At 59.0% G+C, this 15202-nt stretch overlaps 5 protein-coding genes across 5 annotated transcripts; 2 read left to right on the top strand and 3 right to left on the bottom strand.

Moving 5' to 3' along the window:
* Positions 1-93: 93 nt before the first annotated feature.
* Positions 94-2165, top strand: BXZ73DRAFT_91617 (tubulin nucleotide-binding domain-like protein; the record flags this gene model as incomplete). Its single annotated transcript, XM_048026041.1, has 9 exons — positions 94-246; positions 296-341; positions 394-470; positions 515-766; positions 944-1090; positions 1147-1308; positions 1382-1401; positions 1458-1644; positions 1824-2165. The coding sequence occupies 9 exons, from the start codon at positions 94-96 to the stop codon at positions 2163-2165; spliced, it is 1386 nt and encodes a 461-aa protein (XP_047875037.1).
* A 153-nt stretch (positions 2166-2318) lies between these two features.
* BXZ73DRAFT_104146 (uncharacterized protein) lies at positions 2319-3631 on the bottom strand (the record flags this gene model as incomplete). Its single annotated transcript, XM_048015803.1, has 5 exons — positions 2319-2531; positions 2582-2980; positions 3038-3246; positions 3305-3339; positions 3372-3631. The coding sequence occupies 5 exons, from the start codon at positions 3629-3631 to the stop codon at positions 2319-2321; spliced, it is 1116 nt and encodes a 371-aa protein (XP_047875036.1).
* Positions 3632-5722: 2091 nt separating this feature from the next.
* BXZ73DRAFT_104145 (uncharacterized protein) lies at positions 5723-8048 on the bottom strand (the record flags this gene model as incomplete). The annotated part of the gene is made up of 15 exons (XM_048015802.1): positions 5723-5765; positions 5817-5943; positions 6011-6063; positions 6120-6128; positions 6195-6527; positions 6594-6664; positions 6722-6732; positions 6791-6971; positions 7027-7039; positions 7096-7201; positions 7260-7369; positions 7424-7600; positions 7659-7865; positions 7931-7936; positions 8002-8048. The coding sequence occupies 15 exons, from the start codon at positions 8046-8048 to the stop codon at positions 5723-5725; spliced, it is 1494 nt and encodes a 497-aa protein (XP_047875035.1).
* A 595-nt stretch (positions 8049-8643) lies between these two features.
* BXZ73DRAFT_104144 (uncharacterized protein) lies at positions 8644-11655 on the bottom strand (the record flags this gene model as incomplete). The annotated part of the gene is made up of 10 exons (XM_048015801.1): positions 8644-8861; positions 8933-9440; positions 9498-9842; positions 9892-10056; positions 10112-10336; positions 10387-10442; positions 10498-10703; positions 10759-10876; positions 10937-11516; positions 11572-11655. The coding sequence occupies 10 exons, from the start codon at positions 11653-11655 to the stop codon at positions 8644-8646; spliced, it is 2505 nt and encodes an 834-aa protein (XP_047875034.1).
* A 520-nt stretch (positions 11656-12175) lies between these two features.
* Positions 12176-15189, top strand: BXZ73DRAFT_51361 (glycoside hydrolase; the record flags this gene model as incomplete). Its single annotated transcript, XM_048020614.1, has 9 exons — positions 12176-12217; positions 12275-12348; positions 12399-12430; positions 12490-12588; positions 12911-12949; positions 12995-13106; positions 13162-13211; positions 13917-13937; positions 13991-15189. 9 exons carry the CDS (start codon positions 12176-12178, stop codon positions 15187-15189), a joined length of 1668 nt encoding a protein of 555 aa, XP_047875033.1.
* Between the last annotated feature and the right edge of the window lie 13 nt (positions 15190-15202).

Raw genomic sequence — 15202 nt, 5'->3', positions numbered from 1 at the left:
AAGAGAAAGGAGAGCGAGTATATGCGGGGCGTCTCTGCGCCCCGAGCCAAGGGTTGGCCTCCGCCTCCGCCTGTGTTCCTCCCGCGACCCGCCATGCGCGAGATCCTCTACGTCCAGGCCGGGCCTCTCGCCAACCATGTCGGCACTCATTTCTGGAATGCCCAGGAGAGCTACTTCACGTACGACGACGAGAGCGAGCCCCAAGTCTTCCACGACCGCTCCTTCCGGGAAGGCCTGACCGCCACCGTCAGTCTGACCCCTGCCGCATTGCCTCCGCCTGACCGGGATTCTGCAGGGAGAACAAACGTACTGCCCGCGTGTGCTCCTCATTGACCGCAAGTGTACGCACCATCCAACGTGTGCCCTTCCGTCGTGTCCTCAGCAGCTGCACAGCGCAATTTGGTTCCCTCCCCAGTGGCCTTTACGGCACAGAAAACGACCTTGATGCCACCCAATGGTCTGTTCGCTTGGTCCCTCCCGCTTCCCGCCACGACCATGACATATCTCCAGGGAGAACGGCATCGTCGAGTTCCGTCAAGATTCCGTCAGCAAGAGTGCATACCACACTCGCCTCGATCAACGCGGGCCTGCAGAGGACGAGGACGACGCAGAGCCCGCAGAGCCCACCACCATCCGCTTTTGGTCCGACTACAGCCGAGTCTACTTTCATCCCCGCTCACCCCACAGGCTCCCCGATCCTGCCGAGTGGGAGGATGCCCAAGGCGATTGGCTTAGCAGCAAGCGAGCATTCGCCCAACATCACACCGTCAGCACTCTCCCGGAGGCATTGCAGCATTGCAGCTATTTACTGACGCGTGAGCATAGGATGCGGATATCATGGAGACCGACGTTCGCTTCTTCGTCGAAGAATGCGATGGCCTACAGGTAATCCCGCGATTCACATAGCACACTTGGCGTCTTCTCAATCAACCCTTCCTTGCAGGGTATCCAACTTCTCAGCGACTCCGTCACCTTCGGAGGCTTCACCGACGCTTTTCTGACCGCATTCAGGGATGACTTCCCTAAGTTGCCTTCCCTCGCCTTCCCCATCCTGTCCCCCGCGTCCTTCGGTTCCGTCGACGTCGATCAAGTACGAACCACCCAGTTGACGACCGACGTCATGATGAGCTTACTTCCGCCATTCAGCAAGACGAAGCAATGAAAGCACTGAATGATGCCCTGGTGCTCAAGGGACTGGAAGACCTCTCCACGATGAATGCTCCCCTACAGGCTCCTACAACGTGGCGTTTTGGCGCGTGGTCAGACGATCTGAACGCCAATGTAGGAACAATTCATCTCGGTGCCGTCGTCCATCTGCTGACAATTAGTTGAAGCTCCAGTCGCCGTACTGTGCCTCAGCGCTTTTGCCACACATATTGAGACTGCAACGCTGCCGCTGAGGTAGTGCTGCGTTCTGCGCACACCTTGCGAGCGCCTTATCTAACGCCCACTATTAGACTCAAGAGCTTGGCAAATCAAGATCTCTTCTCTCTCAGTACCACGCTCAACAGGTCGGGCGATTTCAAAACGTTGTGCTTGTCTGGAATGTATCCGCTCTCAACGCCTTTTGATCTGTCGATGGACACAGAAAGGCGCATCTACGATTTATCGTCCCCTGCCGACAGCGACAAAAGCCTCGTAGTGGTTCGTGTGTCCCAGCCAGCGATCCGTTCTCGCCTGACCCTCGCACCAGGAGTACGCTCGACTCTCCGTCTCCCGCGGCTTTACCGCCCCCGAGATTACATTCTTCAACGAGATCACTTCAGCCCGCACCCCGGCACCCTTCACGTCAGCCTCTTCCTCCCATACTCCTCATGCTCCAGCCCCGACTGACCTCCCCCTTCGCAGTGTGCACGCCTTCCCTTACCCAACTCCCTCCTCATTCCCCCTCCTCCCGCGCCCTCCCCGCTCCGACCCTCCGCCACCGCGCGCTGAGCACCCTGACCGCGTCGAGCGCACCTTCGCGCCTGTTCGCCGCGCACGCCCGCGTCGCACAGGCGTGCGTCGACCGGCGCGCCGCCGTCGTCGTGCACATGGGGCTCGAGTTCGACGACGTCCGGGAGCTCAAGGACGACCTCTGGGCGCTGTGCGACCGGTACGCCGGCGACGACGCGCACGGGACGGGGCCGGAGGCGGAGGACGAGTTCGGCGAGGACGAGGAGTGACCTCTTCCTCTGTCAATGGTCGCTCGGTGGAATTCCCGTTCCTCCCAAGACTCTGGCCATTGCCTTGCCCTCGCACGTCCACGCCTTTCAGTAAAATGTATATCCCCTCTCCATTCGAGAAATAGTACGACGGTGGTTCCCTACTGAGCCCGACTACGTCTTCGCCTCCACACCCGCCCTCGTCTTCTGTTTCTTCGTTACCCTATTGGACTCGTCACGCTCAGGTGGTTCGGCGCGAACGAGAGTGTTCACGTAGAAACTCTCGTGAAAGGCAGTAAGCCGCGCCCTCTTGAACACGTCGGCGCCCTTCTTCCAGTTTTTCCCTCCTTGCCAGACGTTGGCGTGCGCATAGCGCTCGAATATTGCCTTCAGCGGCGTGTGGTCAGAGAGAGGCCCCGGTTCGTCGGGAGGTCCACAGGGTCGGTGTCCGTGCCGTATATGCGCCTGTAGACTTTCAGCGAGATCGGCGCCAAGTGCTCGCAGGTAAGCTGTCCGATCTCATCCAGCAGGTCTCCCAGGGCCGGGATCCCGCACGGTAGGATCCAGGATTCTCCATTCGCTCTCAGGTGCGTGAGCTTCTCGTATGAACCCGTGTGGACTTTGCTGTCCACAGCGCGGACATATGAGGCGTACACTAGCCGGATGATGTTGCACAGAGTATTCAGCGATTCGTCTCGTTCGCTCAACTCCGTCTTGCAAAACCGTAGGACGAGGTAGTGGAAGACGTGGATGAATGACTCGATCTCGTCGGCCAGGCGACACTCACGACGTAGGGGGTACAACACCGACAGCGCCGATCTGAAATACCAGGATCCCTGGAACACGAGCCGGTCAGCGGAGAAGGAAGCATCGCGCGGATAATGACTACTCACTACCATCGCATACTGCCGGGGCCCCTCGCCAGTCTCGATCTGCATGAGACTCTTTGACGACTCCCAGTCACAGAGGAGCGCGACACGTGTAACGATGCATTTGGTCTTCCCACCGACTGTCTGGCGCTTGCGTCGAGCGAAGATACCAATGCTGTTAACGCCAACTTGACGATTAAGAATTTGTGCATCGGCCCATGCGCGTTGGTGTGCTGCAAAGAGATAATGAGACATGTTCACGCGATGCCATATCGCAACCATTTGACGCACCAGTCATAGCGTCTACCATGAAGCCCGACAACTCTCTGAAGTTTTGAAGGCGAGAAGGGGCTCGTACATCTCCTCGAGCAGAGTGCGGTAGTGGACGTAGGGATAGAGATGCTCGGGATTGGCCACGGACGGGGCAGTGGTGCGCTGCGGGACCCCATCCGCCGAGGTGACATCTTCACCACACATGCATGTGGGTACATTGGAGACATCGTTCTGATGAAGTAAGGCGTAGATGCTATCCTCACGCTCGACGTCCTTGATATCGGGTCGCCAGTAGTCCTTGATGGTGCGCCCTATGAGCCGGCGTTTGCCACCGCGCTTGACCATGCGAAAAGCATGATAGACACGCGGCGCGGGTCCATAGAGGGCCGAAGTCTGGATGATCGGCCGCCCAATCACGTACGCTTTGCCTCCGACGTCACGAGGTGAAGCGGCCACTGCGTGGTGGTGATCTGTCCAAGTCTGCGCCTTCGGGTTACGACTCAGTGCGTGAGGAGGAGGGTTCGTCGAGGATCGGCCTGCTTCAAATCCTTCGCAAAGTTGAGCAACCTGGTCCGACCGCACTCGAGGCCGGAACGACCGATCTATCGAAGCCGAGGGACTCCCTAGACATATGGGCCACGCGCCAGAAGAAGCGATGTAGCGTCCGGTTTTCCAACGTGCCGTATTTGAAAGGGTGGAGATGAAGGTGCCCCCGCGTTGGACAACGAGTAACCGGGCCTGGTTGCGGCAGACGTGCAGTGCAAAGACGTGCGTGCGGTGTTGTCGTCCTAGGTCGTGGCGCAGTACTCGGTGATCTGAGCTAGGGACTGCCGTTGCTGAGGAAGTGTCATCCCATCGCCGCCGAGCGAGGCTCTTTTGAAACGGGGAGTGGCCTTCGGTTACGTGGTTTTCGGCCGCGGCGCTCGGCGATAGAGCATTCGGGAGAGGCTTCGGGCTGAACAGGAACGCCGACTCGATCTTGACTTCTACAGGAATGACGACGTCGGTATATGAGGTTCTACCATGATGAAAGACTTGGTGCCTCAGCACGAGTCCAAGGGGCATCGGAGGAGACGGAGTCCTCGGGCGCAACGACAGAGTCCCCGGGCGCAAAGACTCTTTCTTCAGTCGCATCGAAGTGATTTCCAGTCTCATTGGTACCGTCACCGCCGTCCTCGTCCCAGATCCATCGTCTTCGCCGTCACCACCGTCGTCGTCGTATTCCATCACTGATTCATCTTCCTCCGAAGTGACTTCTTCGTCATCTCCGATGTTCAGGATATCCATGCTCGTTTCAGCGTCGACAACGAGTAGCTCGCGCATGCGTTGTGTCTGAAAGTATATAGAGAGATCGGGGCGAGGCGAGGCTGATGTACGGCCGGACTTGAAGTTGGGCCGTCCTTTGCGGACTTGGTCGAGGTGTCCAAGGCCACCAATAGAAGTTCGCCGGGATTCCGATGCCCCTCTGCCGCCTTGAACACGGATCGAGCAATCTCGGCTTGGAACAACTTTTGAGCATATGGAGAAAAACAGAATAACGGGGGAAGTGGGCCTACAACTTCGTGGTTCACTTGCCACTCCAATTGCACGTCGACGAGACGGTTGATGGATGGGTAGTAGAACAGGCCCTCAACCTCATTCGAAGGATCGGTTCCGGGCACAAATCTCTTCCATATCTCCACGAGCGGAAGCCCCTCCATAGCACGATGAACGGCCTAGATACCGCTGTCGTGTTACGTAGACCTTCGGTGGGCCCTTTGGAGCCTATTATTGCCGGCTGGTGGTAGGGATCAGGTCATGCTGAGGCTAAGGGGGGTAAATATCAAGCCCTAGAGATAGCGAGTGCGGAGGAGTAACTGCGCGTTGAGGTGGAGGAGGCACGATGGCAAGGGGGCGAGACTCACCGAACAGTACGCCTCCAGCCCATATAGACAAGAACGCGCAGAGCGATGGGACTTGTGGACAACAGAAGAAGGGGCCGGGGAGTGCCTGGGAGCCAACCAGCAGGGTCAGAACTCAGTACTTGGCAGGTGGCGGTACGAGACAAGTTGTGCCCAGCGCTCGGCCGGCTGAAACTAGACCAGACGCCGAGGGCGCGCAGTGTCGCCCCGCGTGCATATATTTGCGGCCCTTGCACTGGCAAAGGCACGCCAGTGAGCCCTTTTTGACATTCAGTATGGGCAGTTGTGGTCCTAGTATGAGGTATCGCGCAGCAATCCATCGACTCGGACACAATGGTCATGCTCGCGCCAGCATGCAGACCAGGCCTCAAGCTTCAAGGCCCCACGCATACATACTCACCTTGTTCAATGATGCCTGATCGAGGGATATGGGTAGGGTGTGCATCTATACACATGGCACGTTGCATAGCTTGTCCTCATTAACCTCAGCATGTACTCTCTGTCCATCCCCATCCCTGCCCGTCCCAGTATGCCACTACGCCTTGTCCTTGCGCGGTTCGAAAAGCACGAGCGCGTACCTTTCGAACTTGATCAGACAAACTCCACCGAACAGCAGCAACGCCACTCACTTCCCGTTGTACCTCCACTTCTCCCCGGTGCTGTCCAGCTTCTCCGCGACCGCTTGGTCGACCGCGCAGACCACGTCGGCCTTGTTCGTACGGAGACTGAGAATAGGGAAAGTGCCGGCGAGTGGACCTGGAGAAAAGACGGGGAAAGCGATGACTTCAAAAACGAGACAGCCGAAGTTCATCCTACGACATACCGATAGCTTCACTGAACGGTGTGGAGACTGGCCACTGCACGTCTCCGGTCAGCCTGTAGCGCACGATCAGCACCGACAATGATAAGAGTTCCTTTCGGACGTCTCTCACTTGCGGAAGCTAGTTCGCGCGCGAGAACGTGTATCCGTCAGCCTCGCATCCCTTCACGCACCCTAACCGACTCACTTGAGATCCCCCTTGAAGATCACCAGCCCGCTGTCTTTCAAGCGCCCCAGGAGCTCCGGCGCGAGCGCGGCCATGTTCCAATACGGGTACGGCGACGTCCAAAAGTCCGCCATCGGGTCCGCGCGCCCGAGCGCGTTCTCCAGCGGGACCGACAGCGCGAACGTGCCGTCGGCGATGTACTGCGCCCAGCGGCCGACCATCGCGTGCAGGTGCGCCTTCTCCTCCGCGGACGCCGCATCTTGCGGGAAGAACGCGGGGTCGAGCAGCGACCCCGTCGTCGCCTTGAAGTCTGGCGGCGTCACATCCGAGACGAACCAGGGAATGATCTTCGGGCTGTGTGCGCGGTGATCAGGCGACTGAGGCCGGAGCTGGACAGCATGTGACGGGAAGAAGACGCACTGGAAGACGACCTTGTGGACGTATGGGGTGTAGGTCACGAGGAAGTCCGCGAAGACGAGATCGGTGAACAGCTGCCCGTCGCTTCGTGATTATCTGCTGGACCGGCCATACGACACTACGGATCGTACCTCGAAACCGGCTGCGAAATCAATCAGCTCGAAAGCGATGAGCATCCATTGCTACGGAGCGCCTCTCACCATTATCCAGGACGAAGTCGATGCGGGAGTCGGCCTTCTCTGTGAGCCCGGTGAGGTGAGTCCACACACTCTCCTGATCATCGTGGAGAATGTACTGCGCGCGAGTTGCTTGCGCGTCCCGTCCCACGCTCTGCAGGTGCTGAATGTCCTCATGAGACATCTGTGTCAGCATAGAAAGATCCTGTGAACGCCGTTAGTAGTCCATCCGTTATCGATCCTGGATGGTGTGAACACACTGTCGCATTTCCCCTGGCAGGATGCTTGTGAGATCGTTTGCGCGCATGAGAGTGGAATTTTGGACCGACCAAAGACACATCTGGATCATCTCCTTGAAGATCACTTTCAGTTCGTCCCGAGAGGACGCCAGTGCGTCTTTCTCACGCTCCAACTCGTGCATGGTGGTTGCGAGCTCTGCAAATAGATTTGTTAACAGGGTGAGTGTCATCGCTCGTATCGGAGACCCGCTGACGGTATATCGCCTTCGAGCTCTTCTGAAACGTGTCTTGCTTCTGGGAGAGGAAAGGATCGTAGTCCTTCCAGTAAGTCGTCTGCACAAAGAACGAGCGGACGAGGCGATACCTGAGAGAGCCTATATCAGCTATCATCGCTCGGGCAACGCATCACCTAACTGACAAGTAGCATCTATGTTGAATATCTCCGATCGTCAGCGAATGTGCTCCACGGCTGCTATCGCTCTTACTCAGAATAGAGCCAGGGGACGGTGAGCCACGTTCCTTTTCCCTTGGCGGCAGCGACTCCAATTCTTTGTTGTACACTTCATCCAATGGTTCACCGTCGTTGGGAATCTGGCTGGAGGACCCGGAGTGAGCACGGCCGATCCACATCCCCTTCGTCCGCAGGCACTCACACGAGCGGCCGATCACGCGCCATGTCGTACTTGATCTCCCCGACCTTGCTGATGATCTTCTTGCCCTCCTCGATGCGCGCCTCGACCACCTTCGCCTCCTCCGGCGTCCTGCTCTCCTGGGAGATCCCGAGCTCGTGGTTCTGACAATAGATGTTGTCGATGATGCCCGTCAGGATGACCGGCCACCGCTTGACGACCGTCTCGAACCTGTCGCCGCGGAACCGCAACGGTGAGGGCGCGTCCGAACCCGGCAAAGAGGGCTCGGGACGCACGCGAAACTGAAATGGGGCCGCGATGGTCAGTCGATGGCGCTGATGGGCGGTTGGCGGGGGGCCGCACGGACCTGTTCCTGTCCGTAAAGTCCCATGGCGGGAATGGCGACTCGTACATGTCGAGCTCTGCACGCAGTTGATGTGGTACGCTCCGTAGAGCCTCCGCTGCTGTCGTGGCAAAGGTTGAGCAGCGAGCGTGTGCACCACGGGCATCCGGCCCGACTTGCCGAGTGCCCGTCCCCTGGCGCCGATGAGCGGAGAGGGCAAGAACGCCTGTTAATCAGCCGCGTCTTGCGCAATAAGATTACTGGTCGGTCCTCTAATTAATCGTCAGGGTTCGGGAAATGATCGTGATAGTTAGTGTACAACCCGCCGCACAAACACCCTCACGCTCGGCTTCATCCATCATGAACATGTACATACATGCACGACCCCCGCTCGCTCCGTGCTCCGCGCTGCATCCAGCCAATGTGGTGTATAGAAGAATAAGTGCCCGAGTGACATAAGTAGTATCGTAGGTATATAACACAACAGCGTCGCGAAGCCGAAACCCCCGCAGAGCATGCGCATGAAGGATGAAGTGAGAGACGGCATGAGAGGTCATAGTCATAAACGGTCGGCATGCATCCGTGCCCCTCGCGCGCACCGCCAGAGCGGGCGCCACAGACAGTACAGCCCGAAGGCAGGCGGCCAGGGGCGGCGACAGCGATGCGCTAGTGCACTCCACCCACGAGCGCCGCCGCGGCGAGCCGCCCTTCCCGAATCCGCTGCTGCGTCCGCTCCGCCGCAGCGTCGTACACATAATGCACTGGGCGGTGCCACGGGCCCTTCGCCTTGCCGTCGTCCGACTCCGAGTCGTCCGAGTGCTGCACGCCGTTGTTGTTCGGGTTCTGGCCCTGCTCGTAAAACAGGTCGTCCGGGTCGAACGCGCCTGTTTTCCACCCCAATCACCCGCAGTCAGTCCAGCTGACCCGAGACGTAGCGCGAGAACAAATCACTTACGTTCGCCTTCGGGGGGTTCGACCACCCTGCGCTTCCCCAGAGCCTTCGCGCTCGGCCGCACAGGCGTCTTGCACTCGTCGAGGTCTGCGTCCGATGGCTCGGAGCTGCTGTCGTGCCGGAGATTGCTCGGCTGCCTCGCCGTCGTGCTCTCCATCGATGCCCGCCCGACGTGGTTCAACTGCCCCCGCTCCGGAGAGGGCGTGTTCGACCGCTGCTGTGGCAGTCGCGGACCGTGCGGTGCTGGTGGGGGCGGCGCGAGCGATAGCACTGACCCTTGCGAGCTTGTATGCTGCACGGGGTGGGGAGCGCGCCCCGGTGCCGGCTGGCTGGGAACGGGGGCCGCATGGCTGCTGCCATGACCGTGGGCGGAGGTGATGACCAACGATGGGGCAGGTGAAGGGGATGTCGAGGGCGGTGGTGATGGCGCGCGGGAGGAGGAAGACCCGCCGATGAGGTTCTCCGTCGGCTCGAGGTACTGCAAATTGTTTTCCTCGTCGACGTGAAGACGCTGTGAAACAAAACTGTCAGCGCCGGTAGTGATGAACAGGTAGTGGCCAGAGCTTACCGTACGATCCATCCGGACATCCCGTTTGCTCCTCTCCTCGGTATCCCGCTCGATGCCGACTCGTTCAAGGTCGTCATAAAGGCGAAGGGCTTCAAGCAGCTCCTCGTTCGACGCCAAGATTGCAGCAAGGAGCTTCTCTTCCGTCGTCTGGTGCTCCTCCTTGTCCTTTTTGGGGCTGGAGGGTGGACGGTCCTGGTCTATTGAATGCCTGCCCTCCTTTGGCGGTTTCGGATTCGCTCCACCTTTGGAAAGCAACGCTTCACGCGAACGCTCGGCTTGAGCAAAGGCCCAGGGAATTTGAGCGGAGATGAGCTCTTGCGAAGCGCGACATCGGGCATAAAACTCCTGCTGGGAGGATTAGATAATCTAAGTCCGGTCGGATAGTTGATCCTACCTTGATAATGTCTTTGCTCCTGAGGTCCTCCGGCTTCGCATACGTGAGGGCCTCTGAGAGGAGGTTTGCATTCCCTCGGCCGACCTTACACTCCTGGAACAATCGACGAATGTCTTCCTCTGGAGGAATGACGCGATTGCGAGACCTAGGCTTGCTCGATGTGACCTATACGGCATGTGTGGATGTTGAGATGCTGAAGAAGCAAAATCGTCAGACTCACCGTGGCAGGCGGTCGCTGGGGTTGGGGTTGGTGTAGAGTAGGGGGTTGTTGCGGAAGCTGGGAAGGGTTGCGTTGCAGAGCCTGAGGGTGGCCAGGTTGGAGGCTATGAGGATGCTGGGGTTGGGGTTGTGGGTCAAGGATTGGCGGTTGCAATGAGTTCGGTCCCACAGAATGTCTTGGAGTAACGGGATAGAACATCGCGTCGTCCGTATCGAACGGAACACCCTACACGCTAATATTGAGAACAACGTATAATGCAGCGAGAAACCAAGCACCTCATCAGGTTGGTCTTCACGCTTTACTTTTCGCCAGAGGTGCCTGAACCCGGATTCTATGGGGGCGAGATAGTTGTATCGGACGCGCAATAAGGACGTAGAGAAACGTACCGGAATCACTCGCGTACGAAGCTGCGGCGAGAACGGCGATCAGCCGTTCCCGCACTACGGGAGTAGTGGTCTTGGCTTTGAGGACTTCCTCGAGTGCGTCAAGGAACTTGCGCGAGGTGCATTGCTTGACGAAGGACAGAGAGCAATTGCGGAGCATAATCGCCCACAATCGAGCCGCCGAAAGCTGAGTCGATGGTTCGCCACCTCTGCTCACAGCGGGATCAACGGGCAATTGAGAGGGGCATAGAAATGAGGACGCACTTGAACTCTCGCCGGAGTGCCTTTGCAGCCTCCTTCGCATTTTCCTCGCTCGTAGATACTCTATCACAGACCTCTAGAACCAATGACCAGTCTTCTGAGGATGTTGCGAAGAGGTAGCCTGCAAGGACACCAGGATCGAGACACGCTCGCGCGTAAAAGACGAAGGAATCGGACGCACCAAGCAATCGTGTAAGCTCAGCAGGCACACCGTCCTCTCTCCTGTCCCTCTCCCGCTCCTTCTCTCTCGTATAAAGATGCTGCCTTTCCCGCTCGTGCTCTCTCGCTCTATCCTTCTCTCTGTCCCTCTCTTTGTTATTTGACCGTTCCCAGAACGGCCGCTTCTCCCTCTTCTCCTTGTCTTCTCTATGTGAGGAGTCCGTGAATCCGTCATCGGACTGCTCCCTTGAGTCTACAGGCTCCAGATGGGAGGGGTTGAGAGAGTTGAGGATGCCGACGGCAGCGAATGCGTTCGGAGCCGCAGGGGTCTTCTTGCGGAGGACGGTGCCTTGGTCCTTGGTCTGATTTGACTTTACGGTGTTTTGCGGTGGGGGAAGACCGTTAGAAGCGAAGGGAGAACTTGGGCGCGGTAATGGGCTGGGGTTCGGCGAGCCGACATGGTTGATGGAGGTGTATGAAGACTGCTGAGATGGGGCGTGTCGTAGTGGGTGTAGTGGAGGATCCGCCTCCGAGACCATGTCCCAGGCGTCTTCTGGGTTGGAGTGAATTCTGTCGTGTCTGGAGGCCGGGGGTGTGTCGTTCTAGAGGGGCGTGACAGGTCAGCGCGGGGCAAGGGTGGGTGGAGGGCAATCGCACTTCGCCAAGGACAGAAACGTCGTCGCGGATGCCCGGAGTGACTTTGACGACCTTGGCCTTGTCTCTCCCAAAGAGCTTCTTCATCGGGGGCGACGGCGGGGAGGAGAGAGGGGATCGTGGTGCACGATGAACAGATGTAAAGGCTGTGTGCCTAAGAGTGAGTGCGCCCCCACGTGGCCGGCGTCGGCACAGCGCCCGCGCTTCATGAAACGGCCCCGCCCCCTCCGCCAACGCCCCCATCGTCCCGCCACCCCGCCCCGTCGCGCCCACCGCCTGCGGCCTGTGTGCCCCGCACGCGTCGCACTCTGTTCCGCCCTACCCCCCGCCACCCCCGCCCGCAGTGTGCAGCGCGCAGGCCTCGACGAGGGCACATATGACGGCAGCCACCTCACAGTCGGATCTGCCAGGAACGGCTGATGCTCTCCAGCACCCTCGCGCTCTCGCAAGCTTTCGAGTTTCAGCCTGCGGTTAGACAAACACATCACATCGGTTCGCGCTAGCGTCCTCCGCTCAACTCGGCAGCTCGATCGCACGCTCACTGCCTGCACGAGCGCGTTCTTATCGACCCGCACCGATCTCTGCCTCTCATCCACCGACGACCATCATGTCGGCGCTCTCAGAGGCAGATAGACGCGACATTGGCCAGGTATTTCGGCCTCCATCCGCCACGCCTACAGTGCCTGACCCGCCCGCGCATTCGCAGCACTTCGTCTTCGGCTTCCATGGCCACACAGCCAGTGATGACATTAAAACGCTCATCACGGATTATTTCCTTGGGTACGTCCCTGCGACAGTGCCACCCGCCCTGCTAACGTGTCGGCGAGCAGTCATGTCATCCTCTTCAAACGGAACGTCCAGAGTGCGTCACCATGCACAGATCGGCATTTGATCCCGGGTACGACTTAATCACTTCATCAGGCATCGCCCAGGTCCACGCCATCACTACCGAACTGCAATCACTCGCAAAGGCAGCGGGCCACGAACGCCCGCTGATGATAGGCATAGACCAAGAGAACGGTGAGTCTTGCAATATCGCAACGTCTGAAGAGATTTCTGCTTCGAATAAATGCTGGGCAATATTTTTTTTCGTGCCATCTCGAGCCAAGCAGCGGAAACACGATGCAGATGCATCAGCTGCGGTTGCTTGTCGAGGTGCCCACTCGTGAGACATGGAACAACCACATCTACGTAGCCAGTTGTCACAAACGACTCGCAGCCACTGGACAGCTGCCGGAATTGCCTGACCAAAGCTCATCAGAATGTGGCCCTGACGTGCTTTGATAGCCGTTTTCTTTCTTCTCCCACTCCCAGGACTGCGGGGCTGATGATCCGTTGTCAGGACTTGTGTCTGCGTTCAGCATCCCCAACGCAGGAACCAGTTGTATGCGTCGATCCCTACTATCTTGCTGTTACAGTGTTGAAGGCAAACGCAGTCCAGGTGCGATGGCCCTGGCGGCATCGGGATCTACCGACCTCGCTACCGAGGTCACCACTGCAACCGCGAAAGAGCTCAAGGCGGCCGGAATCAACTGGGTGTAAGCAGTTGCCCGCCGGGTCACTGTGTACCGTCGCTCACATTCGGACTTGTAGATACAGCCCCGTGGCTGATGTGAATAACGATCCAAGGAATCCTGTCATTGGTGAGCCACTGCTCTTCCCCCTCCATATGTCCCCGATGTCGCGCATAGTGCGTACTCGCATGCCACCACGTACCAGCAAAGCTGTGTGCACCGGCCGAATGTCGACTTTGTCCTCGAAGCAGCTCAATGCTGTTGTCTGCGGCCCACTGAGTCTTTACCCATTTTTCTGTTGCTAGATGGGTAACCGTCCCGGCCATTTGTCGGAACGTTCTCAACAGCCGTCAGAGTCCCATCGATTCATTGGAACGCTGCTCCCCTGTTCAGCCTCCACAACTTGCATAGTTCTATGCAACGCGGTGTTGATTGCGGAGGGTACGCCGCCAATAGTAAGGTCTGCACGCACAGTGGGGGTCTGAAGCGGTTGGGCTTCGTGTGCAGCTCGATGCGCGTAGCGCGCGCCGAGCTTGCATGCGGTTTCACACGCAGGCTCAAGCAGATATTTGGATCTTTACGATTGCGACCTGGATATCAGGTTCGACCATTACGGTCAGACACCTGCGCCGTAATAGTTCCTCTCGCACTGTTCCGATAAACGGCCGGGGGTTATTATCTTGCAGTTCTCGTCCCGGGGTACACTTCCTCTATGCCACACAATCTTCAAGGTGGTACAAGTCGCGAAAGTTGTCGCGAGAGTCGCCATCGAGTAATTCTCGAACCCGCTACTCAGTTATTATCAATGACCCTGCTCACCCTTACATTCTCTAGGCGTTCGTTCCTACAGCGATGGTGCGCATAGTTCGATGATATCATTCCCTTCTGGTACTGACGAGGCAGCTCAGATCCTACCGTTGCTTCCCGCTTCGTGAAGGCGGTCAGCGAGGCGCACACTGCGCACAAAGTAGCGCCCTCCGCTAAGCACTTCCCCGGACACGGCAACACCCACGTCGATTCCCATCTCAGCCTCCCACGCATCAACGTCGACAAGGACTCCCTCGCATCGATCGAGTTGGTTCCTTTCAATGCGCTCGTCAAGATTGGGATCGCGAGCATCATGACCGGCCACATGGCGCTTCCTCTGGTCACCGGCGACGACACGCCATGCTCGCTCTCGCGCGCGATCACCACCGACCTTCTCCGCGGAGAGATGGGCTACCAAGGTGTTGTCGTGACCGACTGTCTGGAGATGGAGGCCGTAGCCGAAACGTACGGCTCCGAGGGCGGTGCTGTGCGCGCACTCCAAGCAGGCGCGGACGTCGTGATGATCTGCCACACCTACAAACGGCACGTTGGGGCTATCGAAGCAGCCTACGCCGCCGTCGCGTCCGGCGCGCTCTCGATGGACGAGCTCCTCGCGAGCGGCGCGCGCGTGGCGGCCATGAAGGACGCCTTCGCGGGCTCCTGGGACGACATCTTCGCACCTCTCCGCCCATCGGACGTTGCGGCGTTGCAGGACGCGAACGCAACGCTGAGCGCACGAGCGTACGCCGCGACGATCGCGCACCTGCCGAACTCCGCGACATTCACGCCTCTCTCTACCGCCGGTTCAGCCGTGGTGTTCACCCCGCGCATGGAGTCGCTGAACCGCGCGGTGGACGACGCGGAGAGTCAGCTGCGGGACGCGGCCGGGCGGCTGCGGAACACGGTCGGGCCCTCGTACTCCGCCTTCGCGCAGGCGGTGGCCACCCGGGTGTCGCAGGTCGAGCACGTCGTCTACGCCCCCGGGGATGAGCTCGACGCGCCGCTGCTGGAGCACATCCGCGGCGCTGGGTCGGTGATCTTCGCGACGCGAAACGGGTACGACACGGGCGCGTGGCAGACCGAGTATCTGCGCAAGGTGGTCGCGGCCGTCGCGTCGACTGGTGGGGCCGGGAGGATGGCGACGGTGTCGACATGCGCGCCGTACGACCTGCTGGCGTTGGAGAAGCTGGAGGTCCCCGCGATCGCGACATTCGAGTTCACGGTGCCTGCGCTGACCGCAGCTGCGGCGGCATTGTATGGGGAGTCGGTAATCTCCGGCACTGTGCCGGTGAAGGTGTAGGTGGGTTGAGAGG

The sequence above is a fragment of the Epithele typhae genome, assembly GCF_022376455.1.
Source record: "Epithele typhae strain CBS 203.58 chromosome Unknown BXZ73scaffold_48, whole genome shotgun sequence".
NCBI lineage: Eukaryota > Fungi > Basidiomycota > Agaricomycetes > Polyporales > Epitheliaceae > Epithele > Epithele typhae.
Note: the sequence above shows the minus strand (reverse complement) of the source record. Positions and strands in the feature narration are given on the sequence as shown.